General features: G+C 44.4%; 1 protein-coding gene across 1 annotated transcript in view; it reads right to left on the bottom strand.

The window, feature by feature from the left end:
• Positions 1-23,707, bottom strand: part of CLUAP1 (clusterin associated protein 1) — a 163,134-nt gene that overhangs the window by 27,703 nt on the left and 111,724 nt on the right. Inside the window, 2 exon segments of the mRNA XM_030577763.1 lie at positions 1,604-1,711; positions 22,908-22,980. Of these exon segments, the coding sequence (XP_030433623.1) occupies positions 1,604-1,711; positions 22,908-22,980 (181 nt within the window).

The following is a 23,707-nucleotide window of genomic DNA, read 5'->3' as shown; positions in this document are numbered from 1 at the left end:
GCTGTTAATGGCCAACCATTTGACTATAGCCAGCTACCTTGTGCTTTGTTTTGTCTCAGTGTTAACAACTGGAAATCAGCAAAGGCAATCAGCAAAGATGGAAGTAAGTGCAGTATTTAGCTGTATATTGGAGCAGTGACCAAGAATGAGCTCATATATAGTTCAGGGCTAACCATTCCCATAGCACCAAAACCATGAAGATGCACGCTGGGTCTTTTCTGATAAATTCTCATGTAAACATCATTTGTGAATATTGGTGTTTCCGGTGGTTTTCGAAAGAGTGAAAGTACTTTTATTCAGAATGAAAATCATGGCAAACAGTTTGGGATAAAAATGTTTGAAATGTGCCTGGCCGAGATCCAGGGTCTGGCTCTGCTTGCACATATACCACCCTAAATCCAAAATAACTCTAGGAAAATTAACAGAGTTATGCTGCAGTAGATGAGAACAGAATTAGGTGAAGACTTGCCAGTTTTTCCAAAAAACAGATTCCAGCAGGAGCAGCAGCTCTATGAGCTTCCCCACATGGCTCCTTTGCCCCTGGCCCAGAGGTCCACTGATGCGGGTAAAGAGATAATTCATTGTGTCTGGCCCTTTTAAATACTTGGCCTCTGCTGAAACTGCCCCAAGGTGACAATTAGGTGCTTTTTATTTTTAATGTAGGAACTGAACCGAGAGCATCAGCTCACTTCACACAAGCCACCAAAGCAGCCATTTGATGGTAACTCCTCTGAGTCACTGCTGGTCAGGGCTGTGCTGGAACTAGTATCCTAGAGGTTAAATTTTTCAACTCATACATTATTACAATCATGTGAGCCAACCAGTCCTTCCATACGGGAAACAGTTCAGGTTTCTTGAGCCCATTGCTAGTGCAGTTTGGGTGGCATTGTGAATATAACGAAAGGCCAAGTTTTGAAGCAGCACCTCAGGAGGTTAGTGTAGGGCAGGGGTTCTCAAACTTCATTGCACCATGACCTCCTTCTGCCAACAAAATATACTACAAGACCCCAGGAGGGGGGGGACTGAAGCCTGAGCCTGCCCAAGCCCCTCCACCCTGGGGTAGGGGGTGAGCCAAAGGGCTTCAGCCCCAAGCAGAGGGCCTGTAACTTGAGCCCTGCTGCCCAGGGCTGAAGCCCTCGGGCTTTGGCTTTAGCCCTCGGTCCCAGAAAGCCTAAAAACCAGCCCTGGCGACCCCATTAAAATGGAGTCCTGACCCATAGTTTGAGAACCACTGGTGTAGGGAATGTGTGAGTTCACTCTACGTCTACCGCGAAAGGAAAGGAGGAGCTCCCCAGTCAGGCATTGGGACCACAGGCCTATGGCTATTTCCAAAGCTATTTCTGAATCCAGACAAGGTAAAAACACATTGATCTTTCCAGTAAAATTTCCCCTGCCTTGGCTCCCTTGAAAAGACTCCTCTTCTCTGAAGCACTACAGTACCCCTGTCAGCTCAAGAGAACTGTGCAAGCTCATGAACCCTAACAGGATCTTATACCCAAAGTGTCCCATGAAAAAATGTATCCAAACCCTGCACTGAGCAGTCAGGAGGAGCACTTCTAGTATGTCCCATCAAAGAGGGGGAATTAAGGGGAAGTGAGGATACCTTGCATCAGGATCTCCATGGCTGTGCGCTGCTTTATTAGCTGCCTGTCTTCCTCTTCACTATCAGATCCCTCGTCCTCTTGGATCTCTATGTCTGAATCATCGTTACCTGGTTAAAACAAAAACACCAACAGCACCGAATTAATGTGAAAAGACACAGCGCCACAGCAGTTCAACACAGTGGCTGGGTGCAAGGGCATGTTAATGCTCTCTGCTTCTGTTCAGGGATTCCTGGCTCAATGTCTACACTGCAGTTAAAAACCTGCAGCTGGCCCGTGCTAGCTGACTCAGGCTTGCAGTGTTTGGGCTAAGGGGCAGTTAACTGTGGTGTAGACATTCAGGATCAGGCTGGAGTCTGGGCTCTAGGACCCTTTGTGGTGGGACGTTTCCAGAGCTCGGGCTGCAGCCCGAGCCCAAACATCTGCTCCACAATTAAACAGCCCTTTATCCCGAGTCCCGGGAGCTGAGTCAGCTGGCATTGGCCAGCTGTGGGTGTCTAACTGCAGTGCAGACATACCTAAGAAAACTTACTCTGGCCAGGACTCTATGATGGAACAATCATGAGTTTCTGGCAAACACCCAAAACAAAAGCAGGACACCGTATGGGTCAGGGTGTAGGGTGCACGGAGGGCTTCTGATTTTTTGTTTTAACTGATGAACATTCATAAAATACCCACAATACAAAAAAGAAAAGAAATAGGTATTTATCCAATAAACACCAGGAAACACCAGAAAGGGTTACTTGTATCTAAGTAGGATTACCATGTTTCAGGTTCCCCCAAAAGATGATACTGCTGGCAGGGGCAGGGGGGAGCTGGAGGGGAGTACAGTTGAGGGGTGCTGGAGGGGTTTGTGTGTACTGGGAGATATTTGGGGGGTGTTGGAGGGGGAATTTGGCAGATGCTGGAGGTTTGTGCGTGTACTGGGGGTATTTGGGAGGTGCTGAAGGGGTGTGACTATACTGGAAGGAGTACCTGGGACGTGCTAGAGCAGGTATCTGGGGACTCACTCTTGAAGTAGGGGGACAGTGTCGCTCCCTGTCATGGTGGCAGGGCAACTGGTGCAGACCTGGGATGCAGCAACAGCTTCTCTGTCAGCACCTCCCTGCGGGGCTCTCCCTCTCCCCAGAGCTGGGAGCCAGGGCTTGGGTGGGCAGGATCCTGCAGCTGTGAGGGACCAATCAGATGTGGATGCAGGGGAGGGACCAATTGGGACTCTTTCTGAGCTGCAACATCCACTTCACAAAAAACCCTGATGTTGCCTCTTATTTGAAAAATCCACCCAGACAGAGGGCGGAGGATCAAAAAAGAGGCAATGTCCAGGAAAACCCAGACGTATGATAACTCTAATCTAACGGTTTGTCTACATGGAGCAGTAATGCAGATTATGGGGATGTGATTTCTAAAGCAGGCTACTATGTGCACATTAATTGGTCCCTGCTGGTGCGCACTAAAGGTTCCCTAGCATGCTTTAACATAGTGCTACACTAAAAAAAAACAGGACTATGCTAAAGCAAACTAGGAACCACTATAAAAAGTTTATTCATTACAGTATATACCAAAGCAATGAGTAATACATATTATGTATTACTCATTATGCTATACACAAAGAGAAAGCCCCCAATTCCCCCAGCCCTCATTTTGGACATCTACATAAAACTCAAAAATTGTTAAAAATAACCCCCTCAAATGAAATTAATAATACTCAAACATCAGAAATTCTAGGTATATGGAATCAGAGCGCTCCCTGCTGCATTGCGGGGGAACAGCCAACCTCCTAGCTCCCCAAGAAGGCGGCATTATTACCAAGAACGGTTATCAAAGAAATTGAGATGAACAGGAAGTATCATATAAAAGCCTTGAGACAAGATAGTATTACTAAGGCAATATTCTAAATATACTCTCTGGGTAAAAATCTTATCAGTGTACAGTCAGAGGGTACTATTTTGGCAGCTGATAATAGAATAAAAATCTTGAAAAAGGTTTTGCAAAGCATGAACTTAAGTCTCCTACGTCAGTCTGACATGAGTGATATCAAAGACATTTAATAATGGATCTGAACGACACACTGTAATATCCTCAGATTATAAATAGCGCTGGGTGAACCCCAATATGTTTGGAGGAATAAGACAGTTCCCCACAGTTCAGATACTTCTCCAAATATTTAGAGATTTCCATTTTCCACCACTCTATTCTTCCCAGCCAATCAGTTCTTCCTTCAGTCCCCGAGTCCCTCTCCCCAACCTGCCATATGAACCCGAAGAGGCTCTCTTGAATCCCAAATAGATCATCAGTATCCAACTCCTTCTGTGCAATCCCTGATAAGATCCCTGACCCCAGCCCCCAGTAGGCTTGCTCAGGGTCGCCCAGAAGATTCAGGGGGCCTGGGGCAAAGAAATTTCAGGGCCCCTTCCATAAAAAAAAGTTGCAATACTGTAAAATACTATATTCTCATGGGGACTCCTGTGGGACCTGGAGCAAATTGCCCCACTTGCCTCCCTCCCCCCCCCCACCCGGCCGCCCTGGGGAAAATAAACATTTAAAAACCTTCCGCATCTCGGCACAAACTCAGATTTGAGAAAACTTCTTTTCAAGTCACCTTTACAAAGTATCACTGGTTCTCAGCATCAGCTAGTGCTAAAAGGCACTAAAGCTCATTAAAAGGGTTGGATAAATATTTTCGATCAAAACTTTTTTTGGATCAAAAACTAGGTTTTTTTAAAAAGCAGAAAAAATCACAGACAGTGTCTGCTTTCCTTCAAAATTTGTTGTGGTTTTTTTAATTGAAGAGTCTGTCAAAACATGAACATGGTTTGGGGTTTCAGAAATGTGTGGCCAAATATTTGCTACTTACTGTGTTTGATTGTTTAAAGAAACAATAAAAAAATTCTGCTTAAAAAAAATCCAAAACTTTTGAACGACCTCAGCTTGTGACCAAACACCTGAGCCCATCCAGTCAGAGATTTTTTCCAGGTTTCCGATACTCTGCTGGCTTCCTTGACTCATATCTGTCTCCATAACTTTGGGTTCATTTAGGTCAGCCTCCACCTCAAACCCTGCTTTCCCCATAGCATTTATAATAGTGTTAAATATATAAAAAAAGTGTTTTTAATTTATAAGGGGGGGACTCGCACTCAGAGGTTTGCTATGTGAAAGGGGTCACCAGTACAAAAGTTTGAGAACCACTGAATCTGACCCCCACCCACTTCCTGCCCCCCGACTACTCCCCTCAGAATCCCTGACCCATCCTGCAACTTGTCCCCTGATCGCCTCCCGATGTACGGGGAGACTTTGGCAAACCAGTAAAGTGCCTGAAACCACTATGGCTTATTGTTAAAGACAGTCTAGTCAGCAAGCTGTTAAAAGCAAGTCTCAGCTTGACCAAGGCAGGATGGGAGGGGGATTTAGGGTGCCACCGAAAGGGCAGCTTGACCCCGCGTCCTTCCTGATAAGAATTGGGTTGGAATTGCTAATACATGCCCCAGGAATGTCTATTGAGGTCTCAAGGCTGCAAGTTCTGGAAAAACCCACACCTGGTTAATCAATAAGCAGAAGGAACCTCTTGCCTGAAACTGCTTACTTAACAAGGTTTCTTTAATTACTAATGTATAAATAAGGGGGAAAAACTTGAGATAGGTGGGACTCGTTTCGGGACTGGCTCTCCCTCTGGATGCATCTTCTTTTCCCCAGCGGCAGACGAGCTGCCGCTGTATCACTCGAAAGCCACACTCAGCTTTGGTAATTATCAAGGGTTGGGGGTGTTTTACTAACTTGTTGCGGACGTGTGTAAGTGCCTGAGACTAAGTAAAGTTTAGCTTTAAGTGAAAGTACTCGTGTTGTCCTGTTTGTGCCAGCCATCTATCGGTCGGATGGCCATGTCTCCCCTGATTTATTTCCTGACACCTCCTCGCGTAGAGTAAAAGTTACCAAGAGTTTTGGGTTGAAAGAACCACAGGTAACACTGAGACTCCCCCAACCACCACCCTGGGACCCCACTCCTCATGAACCACCCCTGCTCCCTGTCCCCTGACTGCCTCGACCCCTATTCACCCCCTCTCCGAGTCCTGACAGACCCCTGGAATGCCCACAATCCAACCCCCCATTCCCCGTCCCCTGACTGCCCCCCCAGAAACTCTGTCCCCTCCCTGTGCCCTGACTGTCCCCAGAACTCCTTCCCCTTATCCAACCCCCCCGACCCCCTTACCACACCTCTTACCCCCGCTCCCCACTCTCCTGGAGCCTCAGCGCCGCATCCAGGAGCGACCCTGGACAGTGTTGCAGCGGCGTGTCTCTGGCGGGACCTGAGCTCCCACTGTTTGGCTGCAGCTTGCAGTCCCGCCTCCTTACCACGTGGCTCTGAGTGGGGGGCACTCAGGCCCCACTGGAGCGACGCCACTTCAGCGCTGTCCAGGGCCACTCCTGGACATGGCGCGCTGAGGTGCCATGAGGGCTGGGGGGAGGAGCCTCCGACATTCTCGTGGAGGCCCCTCTGGGGCCTGGGGCAAATTGCCCCACTTGCCCCTCCCCCACCTGGGCGGCCCTGGGCTTGCTACTTTTCATGATATTCCACAAGGAAGTGGGTCACAGGTTGGCCAGCTGCTCTGATCAGATCTTTCATGCTCCAGGGATTCCCTTAGGTCAGCTAGAGCTAAGCGGAAATTCAATTTCAAACAGGTGTTGAGCCACATTCTGGCTTACATCTGAGACTTTGTTTAACCTGTATAGTAATTCAAATACCTGTTGGAAGCTGCATAATTAGGAAATCCACTTCGTTGTATCCCTGTCATGGCTGACTCAGACACTTTTTACTTCTGCATAGCATGTTCTTATGGTGGCCCAGCAGATGTGGGTGGAAGGTTAGAAAAAGGCTCCATTTCCTTTAGGACCCTTCTTTTGGCCAGTTCATATCACCCTCCTGTGCACCTGCAATGGACCCCACCCCTCTCTCACCTACCAAATGCCTCTCCTCACTCAGGACTGGCAGGCTGCTTGTTTGAAGCCTGCCTTCTAGTTCCTGGGGAGGCTACTTGTTTCATTGTTCATTGCGATTTATGGGCCACATCCTTAGCTTGTGTAAACTGATGTAGCTCTGTTGACTTAAATGGAGCTATACCATTTACACCAGCTGATGATCTGGCCCCATTTTAAAACTGTCATTTTGTCAATAAACATTACCTGCAGGCAGAAAAGAATACTTATGCTAACCTTCTCAGTCAACAGTACCGGCACAAAGCCCAGAGCACTCAGAATAAGGGTTTAGCCTGTGCAGTGTGCAATTTAGAAACAAAAACAAATGAATCATTTTGGAGAAGATAAGCAAACCTTTTCAGGGTAGATTTAATTACCAAAATGTCATTCTAGAAAATGGATATGTCCTCCTTTAATTATGATTAGTGGTAAACTGACATTCCCTTACAACTTCTAATTACAGGCAAATGTATAAAAGCTAGCCTGTTTTTATCATAACCGTATGATCATATTACCAAGTTACTGAGAAAATATAAAAGAAGAGAGGCGCTTGAGACATTGTTTGGTGAGGTTATGGAATTGACTAACAATATTATTTAGAATTTATATTTGCTGTAACAGCCATGTGAGGCAATTGTTTACTGCTCTGTTTATTACTGAGTTTGAACCAAATACTATTTCCATTTATTCAATATTCATTAGAGTCAGATTTTATTCAGCCCTTGCTTATGCAAACACCTTAGTAAGGGCTCAGTATAAACTAAGTAAGGGTCTCAGGATCTGGTGCTCTACATACAAGACAGGGTACGAATGGTTCATGCAGCTGCTATTAAATGTCAGTTATTTGCTTCTAGTTTGTTTTTTTAAGAGGTAACTTTTATCTTTCAATTTTTTAAAATGCTGTGTGTTAAGTTGGTGCTTCTGAAGTCTAGTAGCACTGGACAAAGTCAAGGACGGGGCAGATAGTCACTGTATATGTTCTGCCAATGCACCTTCATTGTGACCTGCACTCAGCCAGGAGTGGCACTAGAGTTTCTGGTGCCCTAGGCAGAATTTGGGGGATGGCATTTTGTGCGCTCCCTAAGGGGCGCGCAAGAGCTTCTGGTTCCACTCCCATCGCGCTGCCGAAGAAAGACCTTCCGCCGAAATGCCGCAGCCGACAGCGGCAGTCATTGAGCTGCTCAATTGCCTGCTGTTGTTTTCCGCGGCACGTCGGCCGAAGGTCCTTCTTCTGCGGCATGACGGGAGTGGAACCAGAAGCTCCTGTCCGCCCTGTGGGGAGCGCACATAATGCCACCCCGCGAATCCTGGCGCCCTAGGTGACTGCCTAGGGTGGCCTAAGGGAAGTGCCGGCCCTGCACTCAGCACACCATGTGTTTCAAATCCAGTGCTCTTCTCAGCAGACTGCCAACTGTACCAAATTGTGTGACAGTTTGGTGATACAGACTAATATAATCGCACAAGTGCTTTACTAGTAGCAACTCAAAGTGAGAATTCTAGCCAGCTGTACTTCTGGCGGAGTGAGACCTACAGTATTAACTCTTCAAGTGCCTTCTGGTGCACAACCAACGAAAAAGCAAAGTAATCACCTACTGATCCCCTACCAGGTAGGACTCATTGCTATTGGAGTGCAGCCCCTTAATTTTACATTTCATTTTTTTTTACAAGCCTTTCAAAAAAATTTTGTGGGAATGTATACAATGTATCCTTCCTCTAGGAAAAAACAGTTTCTGGATGAAGAGTAAGCAAAAAAGGAAGGGAAAACATCTTCCCCATCTACTGTCTATTGCAGGGGTGGGCAAATTTTTTGGCCTGAAGGCCAAATCTGGGTATAGAAATTGTACGATGGGCCATGAATGCTCATGAAATTGGGGGTTGGGGTGTGGGGGGAGGGGGAGGGCTCTGGCTGAGGGAGCAGGCTCTGGGGTGTGGCTGGGAATGAGGGATTTGGGGTGCAGGAGGGTGTTCCAGGGTGAGACCGAGGGGTTTGGAGGGTGAGAGGGGGATCAGGGCTGGGGGTGCAGGGGGAGGTTGAGGGCTCTGGCTGGGGGTGCAGGCTCTGGGGTGGGGCTAAGGATGCAGGGTTTGAGGTGCAGGAGGGTGCTTTGGGCTGGGGCAGGGGGCTAGGGGGCAGGAGGGTTGAGGGCTCTGTCTGGGGGTGCAGGCTCTGGGTTGGGGCTGGGGATGAGGGGTTTGGGGTACAGGAGGTTGTTCTGGGATGGGACTGAGTGGTTTGGAGGGCAGAAGGAGGATCAGAGATGGGGCAGGGGATTGGGGTACAGGAAGGGCTCAGGGGTGCAGGCTCTGGATGGCGCTTACCTCAAGAAGCTCCTGGAAGCAATGGCATGTCCCCTCTCTGGCTTTTATGTGGAGGCATGGTGCTGGCCAGGCGGCTCTTTGCGTTGCCCCATCTGCAGGTGCTGCCCCTGCAGCTCCCACTGGCCATGGTTCCTGGCCAATGGGAGGTGTTAGGGGCAGCGCTTGGGGCGGGAGCAGCATGCAGAGCCCCCTGGCTGCCCCTACGTGTAGGAGCTGGAGAGGGGATACGCCACTACTTCTGGGAGCCGCGCGGAAAGCCCTTTACCCTCCTCCCTGGCTGGAGCTCTGGAGCGGGGCAAGCCCCCGATCCTGCTCCCTGGCAGGAGCTCGAGGGTTGGATTAAAACTTCTGATGGGCTGGACGTGGCTTACGGGTCGTAGTTTGCCCACCCCTGGTCTAATGCATTCAGAAACACTGTTTTCAAACCATCCCTCTTTTCTGGACTACTGAACCCTTTCTGCCCCTCCAGTATCCCCACTATTCCTCTAGCAGTGGCTTGTGGCCTAACAGCCACTTTTGACCTATTTTCATTTGTAAAAATGAAATTGAGACTATCAAACAATTCCCACTGAGATTTTCTGCTAGATAGTGAGTTTGATCCTTGAATCCCAGGGTGAATGCTGTTGTAGGAACAGCTAAGACAGCAACTGCAGAGATGGTAAGTGGCTGGATAGCTCTAAGCTGCTTCTGAAATGGCAAGTTCTTTGTGGGGAGAAGAGAGTCAAAATCTTAGTTTTTCTCCTCCAGCCCCTTCCTTTCTTCAGTCCCAACTGCTTTCCTTGGCCCCCTTCAATCCCTCCACACACATACTGTCTCTCTTCACCTTTTTCCCCATTGACTTTTCTCCCCCACTCACTTAAATGGGTGTAGGGAGTCTTTAACTGACTCTGAATGGCAGAAAGCTGAGATTTCATCACTGAAAAACATTTTAATGTGTGGCTTACAAAAGGCCCAACCAGCCAATTAGAATGTGGTTTGGACCATATTCTAGAGAATTTTTCAAAGCACACTGGGCAGTGAAAGTCAGTGGGAGGTGAGCACCTTGCTTTCATTTGTGCCTTTCAAAATCTCACCCCTAATTTCCAATAGCAATTAAAGATGAAACCATCCATCAGGTTAACTATCAGTACATTAACCCACCGCATCGCTTACCCCATTGAGCAGCAACTTTTAAACAATTTTTGTTGTGATTATATAGGAAGACAATGAATTGTTTCTTTAAACTGTCTGACGGGCATTTGGATGTGTTATAACAAAAAAAATAAGGTTCATGCTAAAACCAAAGAACCCCAGTAATGGAGCTCTCCCTGTATATGAGCAACTGCTTGATGAACAGGAAAATGGGGATTATAGACACAAACTCAATAAAGCATAATGGTGTCTATGTCTCCAAAGCTCTTGCCCACCACTCTGAAAGAAAGCCCAGCACGTTTTTCCTTTAATTAAAAAACAACTGCTATCATCTATGCCATAACTCATCCTACTCAAATTGAAATAAACTATCACTCACACCTCTGCTCTGTCTTGTACACAATCCTCCGAGTTATTAGCAACAAACCAGAACGTGTGCTAGACAGTGGTACAAAGGAATCAAAAACAGAGATGTCTTATTATTGCAAATTAATTTTTAAAATACATGGTGACGGCAAGCTGTGCAAGCGTTCCTTAATGGGATTAAAGCAGCATATTCTTCTGCTGTCCCTGCAAGTCGTCACCCTTTTTTATCTCCTGTTCCACAGATCCTGGTGCCTCCTTCTGTCACGTATACCCAAAGTGTGTGGGTGTCAGAGCAATATGCCCGATATCCAAAATGAGGACAAAATTCAATAACAGATTAAATTAATACCACTTTTGGGAAGAAACTGATTACAGGTCTTAAATCCAGGAGGAGTCACAAACTAGTGCAAGTTGCAATGTACCGGTTTGAAGGAGCATGGAATATCCATTAATGGGAAAGTTTAAATTTCATTTTTTTGTACTGGGGGAAAGCAATGAGTGCAATACACCGTACTAGTTCAGACTGACAGACTGACATAAGGAGTGTAGTACATGTTCTAATAAAGCTGGCACATACGTTGAAATAAAGATAATCTGTCTTTTAATGATGGATGTTTAATGAACATTCAGTAATTCAGGGGTGCCCAGCCTAGGTCATCACTGGCAGCTTGCCAGGAGCTCAAGGGGGCAGTCAGCAGATCCCCTCATCTTTAATACATATGTGATCCACAGAGCCTATACATCCCATAAGACTGTTCAGACCAAGAAGGGTCATTGTATGTTGGCACTTGTTTTAACTATTAAAGAAATCAAAGGACATAAGAACATAAGAACGGTCATACTGGGTCAGACCAAAGGTCCATACAGCCCAGTATCCTGTCTGCTGACAGTGGCCAGTGCCAGGTGCCCCAGGGGGAGTGAACCTAACAGGTAATCATCAAGTCATCTCTCTCCTGCCATCCATCTCCATCCTCTGACAAACAGAGGCTAGGGACACCATTCCTTACCCATCCTGGCTAATAGCCATTAATGGACTTAACCTCCATGAATTTAGCCCACAGCCAACCTTCTAATAACCGAAAGTGTTCCACACTTTGGCCCAGATCATCAAAGGTGTTTAGGCTCCTAACTCCCATTGACTACATACCTATGAGGAACTTGGCCTTTGTTGTTACTTGCTACAATGCAATTGAGCAGGGGCGGCTCCAGGCACCAGCACGCCAAGCGCGTGCCTGAAGCAGCAAGCCATGGGGGGTGCTCTGCTGGTCACCGGGAGGGCGGCAGGCAAGTTGCCTTTGGCGGCACGCCTATGGAGGGTCAGCTGGTCCCGCGGCTTCGGCGAACCTCCCACAGGTGTGCCGCCAAATCCGTGGGACCAGGGACCTCCCTCAGACAAGCTGCTGAAGGCAGCAAAATACCTAGAGCCGCCCCTGCAATTGAGAATACTTGTAGGTTCACCCTGAGAGAGAATAGGATGGACTTTCTGGAGCTTCAGCTCTTTTCCTACACAGTTTTCAGTAAAACTGCACCAGTTTCCTAGTTTCAATTAAACCAGCTCAGCCAGAACACCCACATATTGGTTTGAGTTGAAATATATTGTTTTCAGCAGATACATTATTGGTTCTCACATATACATATTGGCTTCTGAGAACATTCTGGTAGACAGCTTGATTTAATAGCCACATGTAAATTATTTCTTTTCAGTTAATTCATAGCGCTTGAAAGAAAAACAGCATAATTTAAGACTGACAGTGATTTCATTACAGATTCATTAGCTAGTATAAATATTTTGCTAAAAGTATCCAATTGTAAAAAAAAATGGTATTGGAGCGAGAATACTGAGACTGATTTACATTAAAGGCACTGGGTTTAGTGATAAACTTTAGGATCAAATATGTTATTTAGCATTAACATGTTTAGTTCCATGATAAAATCAGAGCTTTGAGAACACATGGGTTGGATCCATAACAGTTACTGGATTCCGTAAGATGCTGTTTTCTGCACTGATTTTGGTAAAAACACACTATGGGAAAATCAAACTGGCAGTTTATAAGTACTTGATCTAAAAACAAAATCTAATTCAATTCAGTTAAACTTTAAAGCAAACAAGAAAGACAAGACCATATTTTTCTTTAAAAAAAAATGTATGTTGGGCTTTTTAAAGGGACTCAAGAGAGTCAGCAGCCCAACTTCCAGCTGTGATGCCCCAATCCTGCAAGACTCACACCTGTGTACTCTCTAAACTCAATGGAGCCACTTATGTGTCGACTTACATACCTAAGTATTTACATGACTGATACCTAGGAGTTTTGTAATGCTTGGATATATACAGTAGAACCTCATGCATCTGAGGAAGTGGGTATTCACCCACGAAAGCTCATGCTCCAAAATGTCTGTTAGTCTATAAGGTGCCACAGGATTCTTTGCTGCTTTTAGTAGAACCTCAATAAGCCACATATCTTATAAGTCACACAGAACATTTCAATCTCTCTTCCCACTTCCCTGAAAGATTTCATTACCAGTATTGAGGGCTGATATTCTAGAGGGGTGAGTACTTGCAGCTTCTATTGACTTTAATGGGAAATTAAGGTGTGCAGCCACTGAAAAAATTCAGGTTTAAGATGTCATTATTTTTCCAAACTATATCACAAAACACAGATTGGTATATTGTGAAGTATGATCATAAAGTATCCACTTGTCTAGCTCCCCTAGGTAGTTCTATACTGCCTATTACTGTACTTTCTAAGTACCAAGTTCAAACTAGAAAAAAGCACAAATTTTTAACAGTGAGGGTAATTAACCATTGAAAGTATCAGAGGGTAGCCGTGTTAGTCTGGATCTGTAAAAGCAGCAAAGAATCCTGTGGCACCTTATAGACTAACAGACGTTTTGGAGCATGAGCTTTCGTGGGTGAATGCCACATGCATCTGAGGAAGTGGGTATTCACCCACGAAAGCTCATGCTCCAAAACGTCTGTTAGTCTATAAGGTGCCACAGGATTCTTTGCTGCTAACCATTGAAAGAACTTCCTAAGGGAAGTGGGGGATTCTCATCACACAAAGTCTTTCTAGGGCATTCTCAAAGATCTGCTCAAGCTCAAGGAGAACTTGTGGATTTGATGCAGGAATTATTGGATAAAATTATCTGGTCTGCATTATGCAGGAGGTCAGACTAGATGGTCGTAAATAAGGGTCTCTTCTGGCTTTAATATCTATGCATCTATAAAAGTATCGCTAAATTATTCCAATTAATATGCTGTTGTTAAAATAAATGACCAAAATATATGGCAATTATTTCTTTTCATTCGTTTGTACTAGGTTTGTTCACAAACTGCCTGGTCTTGTGATGGATTGAATATCTGCCGTAAGGTGTTGGATGCCCTTAACTCTAGGTGCTAACTTTTATTTTTCCCTGGGGGTGCTCCGCCCCAAGGCCCTGCCCCCGCTTCACCCTTTCCCAAGGCCCCACTCTTGCTCCGCCCAGGAGTGAAAGTAACTTAAAGGACTTACAGGTACGCTGGAGTCCTGAGCAGGGGTGTGGCCTCAACCGGAAGAGGTATGGCCTTTTGATATTTAAAGGCTCTGGAGCTACCAGGGCTCCGGGGTGAAATAAAGGGCTGGGGCTCTGGCTGCTGTGGAGCTCCGGGCCCTTTAAATCACCATTGGGACCCTGCTGCTGCTACCCTAGGGCAGCAGGGCTCCCATGGTGATTTAAAGGGCCCAGAGCTCCAGCCGCTGAGGGGAGCCCCAGGCCCTTTAAAGCGCTGCCAGAGCCCTGCCGCTGCCCGGGCTCCGGCAGCCGGGCTCAGGCAGGGATTTAAAGGGCCTGGAGCTCCAGCCACTGCAAGGAGCCCCGGGCCCTTTAAAGCACCACCCAAGCCCCGCTGCCAGAGCTCCGCTGGTGCTTTAAAGGGCCTGTGGCTCCCTGCTGCGGCTTTAAATCACAGCCGGGGAAGCTGGTCCAGTCCACCATGGTGTACCGGCTTACTTTCACCTCTGGCTCCACCTCTTCCCATCCCACTCTGCCCCCTTCCCTGAGACCCTGCCCCCACACCAAACCTTTCCCTGAGGCCACCGCCCACCCACTGCTCGCTGCTCTCCACCTTCCCCCAAGCGCCTCCCCCAGCTGCCGAACAGCTGATAAGCAGCCCCGCCAAACGGCTGATTGGTGGTGCTGCCAAACAGCTGTGACTGGTGGGTGCTGAGCATCCACTATTTTTTCCTGTGAGTGCTAGAGTCCCAGGGCACCCACGAAGTTGGCATCTATGCCCTTAACATTCACTGTGTGAGGGGGCTCAGCACCTTGCTCATTTCAAAGTTAAATAATTTGCAATGGGTCTCCAAGTCCTTAGTGGGAATCTATGAGTGAATAATTAGAACACCTCAAACACGACATTTGTTACGTGATCGTGTTTCTGGGTAATCAATTCTCAGGTTTCAGGGGATCAGTTCATACAATCATAGCACTGTAGGGCTGGAAGGGACCTTGAGAAGTGAACAAGTCAGCCTCCTGCACTGAGGCAGGACCAAGTAAACCTAGACTATCTCTGACAGGTGTTTGTCCAGCTTGGTTTTAAAAGCTTAAAAAGATGGGGATTCCACATCTGCCCCTGGAAGCCTATGCCAGAGCTTAACTGTCCTTATAACTTAAGTCTCCCTTGCTGCATATTAAAACCATTACTTCTTGTCCTACCTCACATACAACACTACTGTTAAAACATCCCAGAATCATATTAGCATTTTTTGCAGCTGCATCACATTGAAAACTGATATTCAGTTTGTGATCCACTATAACCCTCACATCTTTTTCAGCAATACTACCACCAAGACAGTTATTCCCCATTTTGTAGTTGCACAGTTGATTTTTGATTCCTACATGTAGAACTTTGCACTTGTCTTAATGAATTTCATCTTGTTGATTTCAGACCAGTCAGTCATTTTGAATTCTAATTCTGGCTTCCAAAGTGTCTTAGTTTGGTGTCATCTGCAGGTTTTATAAGCATCCTCTCCACTCTATTATCCAAATCATTAATGAAAATATTGAATAATATCAGACACAGGACTGACTGCACAGGATTTCACTAGATACATCCTCCCAATTTGACAGCAAGCCATTGATAACTACTCTTTGAGTATGGTCTTTCAACCAGTTGTGAACGCACCTTATAGTAAATTCATCTAGACCACATTTCCCTAGTTTGCTTATGAGAATGTCATGCAGAACTGTGTAAAAAGCCTTACTAGAATCAAGGTATATCACATCTACTGCTTCTCCCCATCCACTACGTCAGTAATCCTTTAAAAGAAGGAAATTAAGTTGATTTGGCATGATTTGTTCATGTTGACTATTCCTTATATCCTCCAAGTGCTTACCAATAAATTGTTTAATAATTTGCTCCAGTATCTTTCCACTAGTAAGTTAGGCTGGCTGGTCTATAATTCCCTGGCCACTTGTTCCCCTTTTTAAAGAAAGGTACTATGTTTGCCCTTCTCCGATCTTCTGGGGCAGCACCCAACCTCCAGGAGTTCTCAGCTATAATTATTAATGGCTTCAAGATTGCTTCAGCTAGTTCCTTAAGTACCCTAAGATGAATTTCATCAGGTCCGGCTGACTTGAATACATCTAACTTATCTAAACATTCCTAAACCTGTTTTTTCCCTATTTTGGCTTGCATTCCTTCCCTCTGATTGTCAGTATTAATTGGGTTGAATATCTGGTCATCATTAACCTTTTTAGTGAAGACTGATGCAAAATAATCATTAAGCACCTCAGCTTTCTTGATGTCATCAGTTATTAGTGCTCCTTCCCTGCTAAGTAGAGGACCTATACTTGCCTTTGTCTTTCTCTTTCTCCTCATTAAAGAACCTCTTCTTATTGCCTTTTATGTCCCTTGTCAGTTATAACTCACTTTGGGCCTTAGCCTTTCTGATTCTGCCCCTACATACTTGTGCTATTCTTTTGTACTCCTCTTTAGCAATTTGACCACATTTCCACTTTTTGTAGGATTCCTTTTTGATTGTCAGGTAATTAAAGAGCTCCTGGTGGAGCCATATTGCCTCCTCCTACCTTTCCTTTGCATCAGAATAGTTTGCAGTTGTGCTTTACTATTGTCCCCTTGAGGAACTACCAGCCCTTCTGATCTCGTTTTTCCCTTAGATTTTCTTCCCATGGGACCTTACCTCCCAGCTTTTTTAAAGGCTGCTTCTTTGAAGTCCATTGTCCTTATTCTGCTGCTCTCACACCTTCCTTTCCTTAAAATCAAGAAATCTATCATTTCATGATCACTTTCACCAAAATTGCCTTTCACCTTCAGATTTGCTAGCAATTTTTCCCCTCTTGGTCAGAATCAAGTCTAAAATGGCTGTCCCCCTGGTTACTTCCTCCACTGTGTGAAACAAAAAGTTGTCCCTGATACATTCCAAAAACTTATTGGAGATTTTGTGTTTTGCTGTATTACTTTTCCAACAAATATCTGGGTAGTTAAAGTCCCCCATTACTACTGGGTCTTGTGTTTTGGGATATTTCTGTTATTTTAGAAATGCCTCTTCCTCTTCCTGATTTAGTGGTCTAGAACAGACCTCCAAAATGACATCACCCCTATTTTTTAACCCTTTTATCTTTACCAAGGAACTATCAAGTGGTCTGCTTCCCACCTCTTTCTGGACCTCAGAACAAATCTCTATATTTTATGTATAATGCAATGCCTCCTCTCTTTTTTCCCTACCTGTCCTTTCTGAACAAGCTATACTCTTTTTTACCAATATTCCAGCCATAAGACTTACCCCACCAAGTCTCTGTGATGCCAATTAAACCATAATTTAGCTTATGTACTAATACTTCCAGTTCTTCCTGTTTATTCCCCATACTCCTTGCACTTCTGCACAGACATCTAAAGTGTTCATCAGATTCCCCTGTTGATTTCCTTCTTGTTGCTCTGTCAACCCTTTTGTAATTTTCCATAACCCCCAATACCTAACCCTCTGTTAAGGTCACCTTTTTTATACTTACATTGTAGTTTAAGATATTGTTCACATTTTTAAAGTATTAACATGGAAAGGATCAGTTGAATTTTACATTGATCCGATTTCCCACTAGCTTCTGCTCCTGATCGTGCAGTCTTTTGAACAGAATTTATTTCTGGATCTGGATGAAAACAAGCATCCTAAAAGATTTTGTTCATATTTTGTGTAATGGATAGGCACCCAGTAAGTTGGGCTGTTCTGGAATGCTGTAATCCACTATACAGAACACAAGTACAAACGCAATTCTGACAACTTAAACTGGACCATGGTGATTAGTGTGTCACCTCCATAAAAATATCATAGTGAAAAATCAGGGCTGTACTAAGTTATACCAAGTAGTGTTATAAAGTCACTTAATAAATACTTGAATTTCAGAAACAGATTGGGATTTTATTACTGTTTGCAAGATGAAAATATTGGAAACCAGGTACTACAAAGATGATTGTTGTTATAAGAAGAGTGATGATGCTCAAATTGATTGGTAACTTTTGTACAATCTTTATTTCCACACAAAGATATCCACCGAGAGACCATTATATAACAGGACTATTTCTGGCAAAGCGTACTTGTTTTGTAGCACAGAAGAGGTTGAAGAGAGAAGGCAAGTGCCAATTTATTGAAATGCAGAGCTTGGATTAGTTGAGAATAACAGAATAAAGACTGTGACAAAATGGCCGATGTTGGTATGGTGGGTCCCCCGCTTTTCTTGGTGGGGGGCTAAGACGCCAACCCTTGCCCCTGCTCTTGGGGTGCCAAAGGTCCCACTAGTGGCCCGGGAAGGTGTTAGAGGAGGGAAGCAGGAAAGGGGTCTGGGTTTGCTCCTCACTCTGAGCCCCAGCCCCTCTCAACCCCTGCAGGTTTCTTACCCTCTTCCCCCTTGGGTAGGGTTACCCTAGGTCCTTAACACTGGGGCAGATTCTCCCATCCTTCGGTTCTCTGGTCTTTCAAATCTCAGCAACACACCTCCAAACTCCAGTCCTCTCTCCTTCCAGAAACACCCTGACTGCCTGAAGCAAGGGGTTTTATTAGGTTCCTGCCAGGGCCTTAATTGACTACAGGTGCTCCAATTAACTTGTAGCGACCCTCCCTGGCCTTAATTAGCCTAGGGCTTATATATCTCCCCTCTACCACTCTCCCACTGTTCCCTGGCCTCCTGTATCATAAGACATTTAAAATACTGTGTTAGGTACTACACTGATGGGCACTATAAAAAACACTGATAGAACTGAGGACAGATACTTGTTACATATACATGAAGAACTGAGGACACTGTCTAATTTTGCCATTAGAACCACTCAGTCTGTAAAATGAATGATTGTCCATATCATGTAGGAACACAAGATTTATTACACTGTAGCAACATGATGGGCCTTATGTTAAAATCGTTTTTCCAGGCTGATTTTTTGACAGGCAAGCAAAATATCCTTAGTTTTAACATTGTCATGTATTAAAGTTGGCAAACAAACTTGGTCCTTGGGCTACTAACTTTTCATGACAGTTTTACAAGGATATGCTCCTGCACAATTGTTCAGTGTTATACTGAATCCTCCCCAATCCCTGCAATGATGATCAGGGATCTCATAACAGTCTTCAGCTATGCTAAGGGCTGTTATAAAGAGGATGGTGATCAATTGTTCTCCATGGCTACTGAAGTTACGATGAGAAGTAATGTGTTTAATATGCGGCAAGGGAGACTTGGATTAGATATTAGGAAACACTTTCTAACTACAAGGATAGTTAAACTCTGAAATAGGGTTCCAAGGTTGAGGTGTCCCCATTTTTGGAAGCTTTTAAAAACAAGCTGGACAAGCACCTATCAGGGATGGTCTAGGAGGTTTTCTTAGTCCTGCCACAGCGCAGGAGGCTGGACTTGTTGATTTCTTGAGGTCCCTTCTAGCCTTACATTTTTAGGATTTTATGATTCTATGTCTCCAGATATTTAGTAATTTATAGGGGTAAATTGGTTACAGAAACTATCTGCACTAGATTTGATTGAACACTGCATTGGATATACATTCCACTTCAACAATCCTGATTTTCACCCGACTTTATTACACCAAAGCTTAAATATAAAATGTCTACAAATATAAAATATGATAAAACAGGAACCCCAGCATGTGTATATGCTGTTGGTTCAGCAATCCACTGATTGTTGGGCAGGCTTCCTGCTTCTCATGTTCTTAAAATTTTTTTTGCTCTTATTTTTTGTGTCTTTTCCTATTTGATCTTCAAATTCTTGTTTGGCTTGCCTGATTATACTTTTACACTTGACTTATCAGAGTTTATTCTCCTTTCTATTTAGGATGTCTTTTTGTCAGTAACCATCTCTTACTCTGTAAAAGCAGCAAAGAATCCTGTGGCACCTTATAGACTAACAGACGTTTTGGAGCATGAGCTTTCGTGGGTGAATACCCACTTCGTCAGATGCATGTCAGACTAACATGGTTACCCCTCTGATACATCTCTTACTCTGTTGTTCAGCTATGGTGGAATTTTTTTTAAAAATTGGAGTATACATTTAGTTCAAGCCTCTATTATGATGTTTTTTTTTAAGTTTCCATGCAACTTGCAGGAATTTCACCCCTGTGACTGTTCTTTTTAATTTCCCTTTAACTAGCTTTCTCATTTTGTTTAGTTCCCCTTTTTGAAGTTAAACGCTGCTGTGGTGAGTTTTGCTGGTATTTCCCCCTACAAGGATGTTAAATTTAATTACATTATGGTCGCTATTACCGAGCAGTTCAACTCTGTTAATCTCTTGGCCCAAATCGTGTGCACCACATAGCACTACATCAAATACTGCCTCTCCCCTTGTGGGTTCCAAGACTAGCTGCTACAGGAAGCAATCATTAATGGCATCTAGAAATTTTTTCTCTGCATCCTGTTCCTATGACACTCCCTGGTAATATACCTCAGAATGATATTACCATCTTTGCAACTGCATCACTTTTTTGACTAATATTCAATTTGTGATTCAGCATAACTCAGATCCTTTTCAGCAGTACAACCACCTTGCCAGTTAGTACCCATTTTTTAGTTTTGCTTTCCTTCCTAAGTGAAGTCCTTTGTACTTGTCTTTATCAAATTTCATCTTAATATATTCTGAGAAGAATCATAAAAAAAGATGATACACTATTCTAATATATATTGTACATCCTGTACTCCCAGGGCTAAAGGGGGTATAGAAAACTTTTATAAGTTTAAGTGTACTGATATATGGTGGTGGGAACAGTGGAGAGAATGAATGAATGAATGAATTCTCTTTTCCTCTTGCCTGGTGGGAGAACATCTGCTGAAAATTAAAATTGTCAAATGCAGCTTTTACATTCTCTGTCAATTTTAGTTTTAATGGAATTTGCTTTATCTGAGCAAGAGGCTTAATCCTCATCTATTTTTCCTGCTATATATCTATGCATATATTGCAATATTAAAGTCACAGAGGTAATTTACACAAGAGAGTTCTACTGATGTCTAACTACTGAAGCAGCAAAATCTTACATGTTCATATTGCTGACAAAACCTCAGGAGGAAATTATTCCCTTCTGATCCTCTGCTAGGTTTCTATTTAATAAAAGTAAAAGTTAACAAGATAGGCCCAAGTTCTGACTTCATTGATACCAATATACCCCCAATAAAATCAAGGAAGATGCACAGATGTAGTTGAGAGCAGACCATGGCCCATAATGTAATTCTTCTTGGTAATCAAGGAGCACTCCTTCAAAATGAGTCATTCATTCATGATTTACTAGAGAAAAGGTTATTACCTGAACCATATATCATAAAGGATTAATACCAATCCACAAACAAATTCCACAGCATATAAGTGCCATGCAAACTAATGAAATCAGAACTTAAACTCCAATTCTGCAAGGCACATAACCAGGTATATAACTTTAAGCAACCGCCTAGTTCCATAGCCAATGAGACTACTCACCACGTGCTTAAAGTTACACACATGCTTAAATACCTTGCTGAACTGGAGTTTAACCCTTGTCAAAATACTGAACTTCCTTCAGCAATGCCTTCCCTTAGGAGCTATGCGCAGTGCCTCTGTAGCATGCCTAGCCCCTTCTGTCTAGAGAATAACAATCTGAGATTGGGAATGAAGTTCAGATGACCTCCTTCATGCTATTGCAAAGGATACAGTAACTCCTCACTTAACGTCATCCCAGTTAACGTTGTTTCGTTGTTCTGTTGCTGATCAATTAGAGAACATGCTAGTTTAAAGTTGCGCAATGCTCCCTTATAATGTTGTTTGGCAGCCACCTGCTTTGTCCACTGCCTGCAGAAAGAGCAGCCCATTGGAGATAGCTGGTCAGGGCTTGGAACCAGGGTGAACCGGCAGTCCCCCATCAGCTCCCCTAAGTTCCCTGTGCGGCAGCCGCCCTGCAGGCTACCTATTGCCAGGCAGTTCAGGTGCCCCTCCCCACACTGCCATGTGCTGTTCCTGCCCTCTGCCTTGGAGCTCGCTGTGCAGGGGAGGCAAAAAGGGGTGCTAATGTCAGGGTGTCCCCTTCCCCCCGATCCTTTACCCCATCTCCACAGAGTGGAGGAGGGCACGACAGGGCTCAGGACTGAGGGAGCTTGCTGGCAGCAGCTGCTGTCTCAACTTGCTGATCTACTTAAAAAACAGTGTACTTTAACGGGCAATACATGTTTCTTTCTCTCACACACAAGGTATGTGTCTACGTCTCACCCTCTCCCTCCTTCACACACACACACACACACACACACACACACACACACACACACACACACACACACACACACACACACACACACACAGTGTGCATCTGTTTCTCTCTGCCATGCTGTGTCTCCTCCCTGCATCCCTGCTGCCTTGAGAGTGAGAGGCTACACTAACAACAGTATGTTAACTCTTGAGGGCTCAGACGAGTGCTAGTTCATCATTTAGCAATACGGCATTCCCTGGGAAACATCCCACCCTCTTCCACCCTCTGATCACCACCTCAACCAAACTTCACAATCATCATTGCTGTGTACAGTATTAAATTGTTTGTTTACAATGTTTACTATATGTGTGTGTGTGTGTGTGTGTGTGTGTGTGTGTGTGTGTGTGTGTGTGTGTGTACAAAAAAAATTAAAAAACAGTCTTTTGTTTGGAGAAGAATATTTCCATGGAACCTAACTTCCTCTATTTACATGAATTCTTATGGTGAAATTGGATTTGCTTAACATCATTTTGCTTAAAGTAGCATTTTTCAGGAACATAACTACAATGTTAAGCGACGTATTTGCTAGGTGACTGCACTCACCCTCACCGCTGTGGGTAGGATTTACAGGGTGCAGTCACACACAGGTTAGGTTAGTGACTCTGGTAGTCTTTTTTAAGCTAATGGGGTTTTACTTTTTCTGCTCTTCAGCCTACCCAGTAGGCAGCTGATAAAATTTCCCCTCAGCTTCGATGGGATCTTTCTGAATGAAGCAGCTGGTAATTTATAGTTCATTTTTCTAACCCATGCAGTTAAGAAATATAGCTTACTTCCACTCTTGAGCAGGCGTTTTTCCTCCTCCTTCAGCCTGTTCTGCATCAGGCGTAGTGTGTTTTCTGTTTCCTGCAAGGAGTGAATACATCAGAATCAGAACAGCTGCCACATTCCCAAGTCGGGTAGCTAATCAGATGCTCCAATTAAGGGCACTTAAGAGACAACTGAGACTAGAGAATTTCAGGATAAGAAGTGTTTCAGAAAAAAATGGTCTTCATATAAATTGGGGCGTGATGAGTTTCTGGAAAGCAGGATTTCCCATAAAAACCAGTGACTCACAATTCATTAAAAGGCTTGAGTCTAATGAGCAAGAACAATATAGAAGCAATTATAAAGTGGCCTTTAGGCTCTGCAAAATCCTAGTCTGGCAGGGGTAAATAACTAGTTAGAAATGGCTCTATTAAACTGTAAAGGAAGAGATGTGCTAAGTATTATTTGGGATTTAGGAGAGTGGTGAACGGTGAAATAGAGGAAAGCTGACAGGAGCACTGGTGTTTTCGAGGGTAGCAACAGTTAGGCCAGAGAAGCGGTACATTCCTCCCAGCTCGGCATTCTGAGGAAGAAAACATGCCTGCCCTTGTAAAAAGGACCAGGATGATGAGGGCAGATGTGCAGAGTGAGTACCACAGACAGACAACTGCTTCACAGAGCAGTTAACACTCCCTTTAGCCTGAGTTCATCACAAAACAATTGCTGGCAGCAGAGTGCAAAGAGTGCAGTTGAGTTCATGAAGTTCTCCATCCTTTTAGGATTAAAATATACCCAAGCCACTAAAATGCATGCCGGTGGGGTTGGA

This window comes from Gopherus evgoodei, chromosome 10, assembly GCF_007399415.2.
Source record: "Gopherus evgoodei ecotype Sinaloan lineage chromosome 10, rGopEvg1_v1.p, whole genome shotgun sequence".
In the NCBI taxonomy this organism is placed as follows: Eukaryota; Metazoa; Chordata; order Testudines; family Testudinidae; genus Gopherus; species Gopherus evgoodei.
Note: the sequence above shows the minus strand (reverse complement) of the source record. Positions and strands in the feature narration are given on the sequence as shown.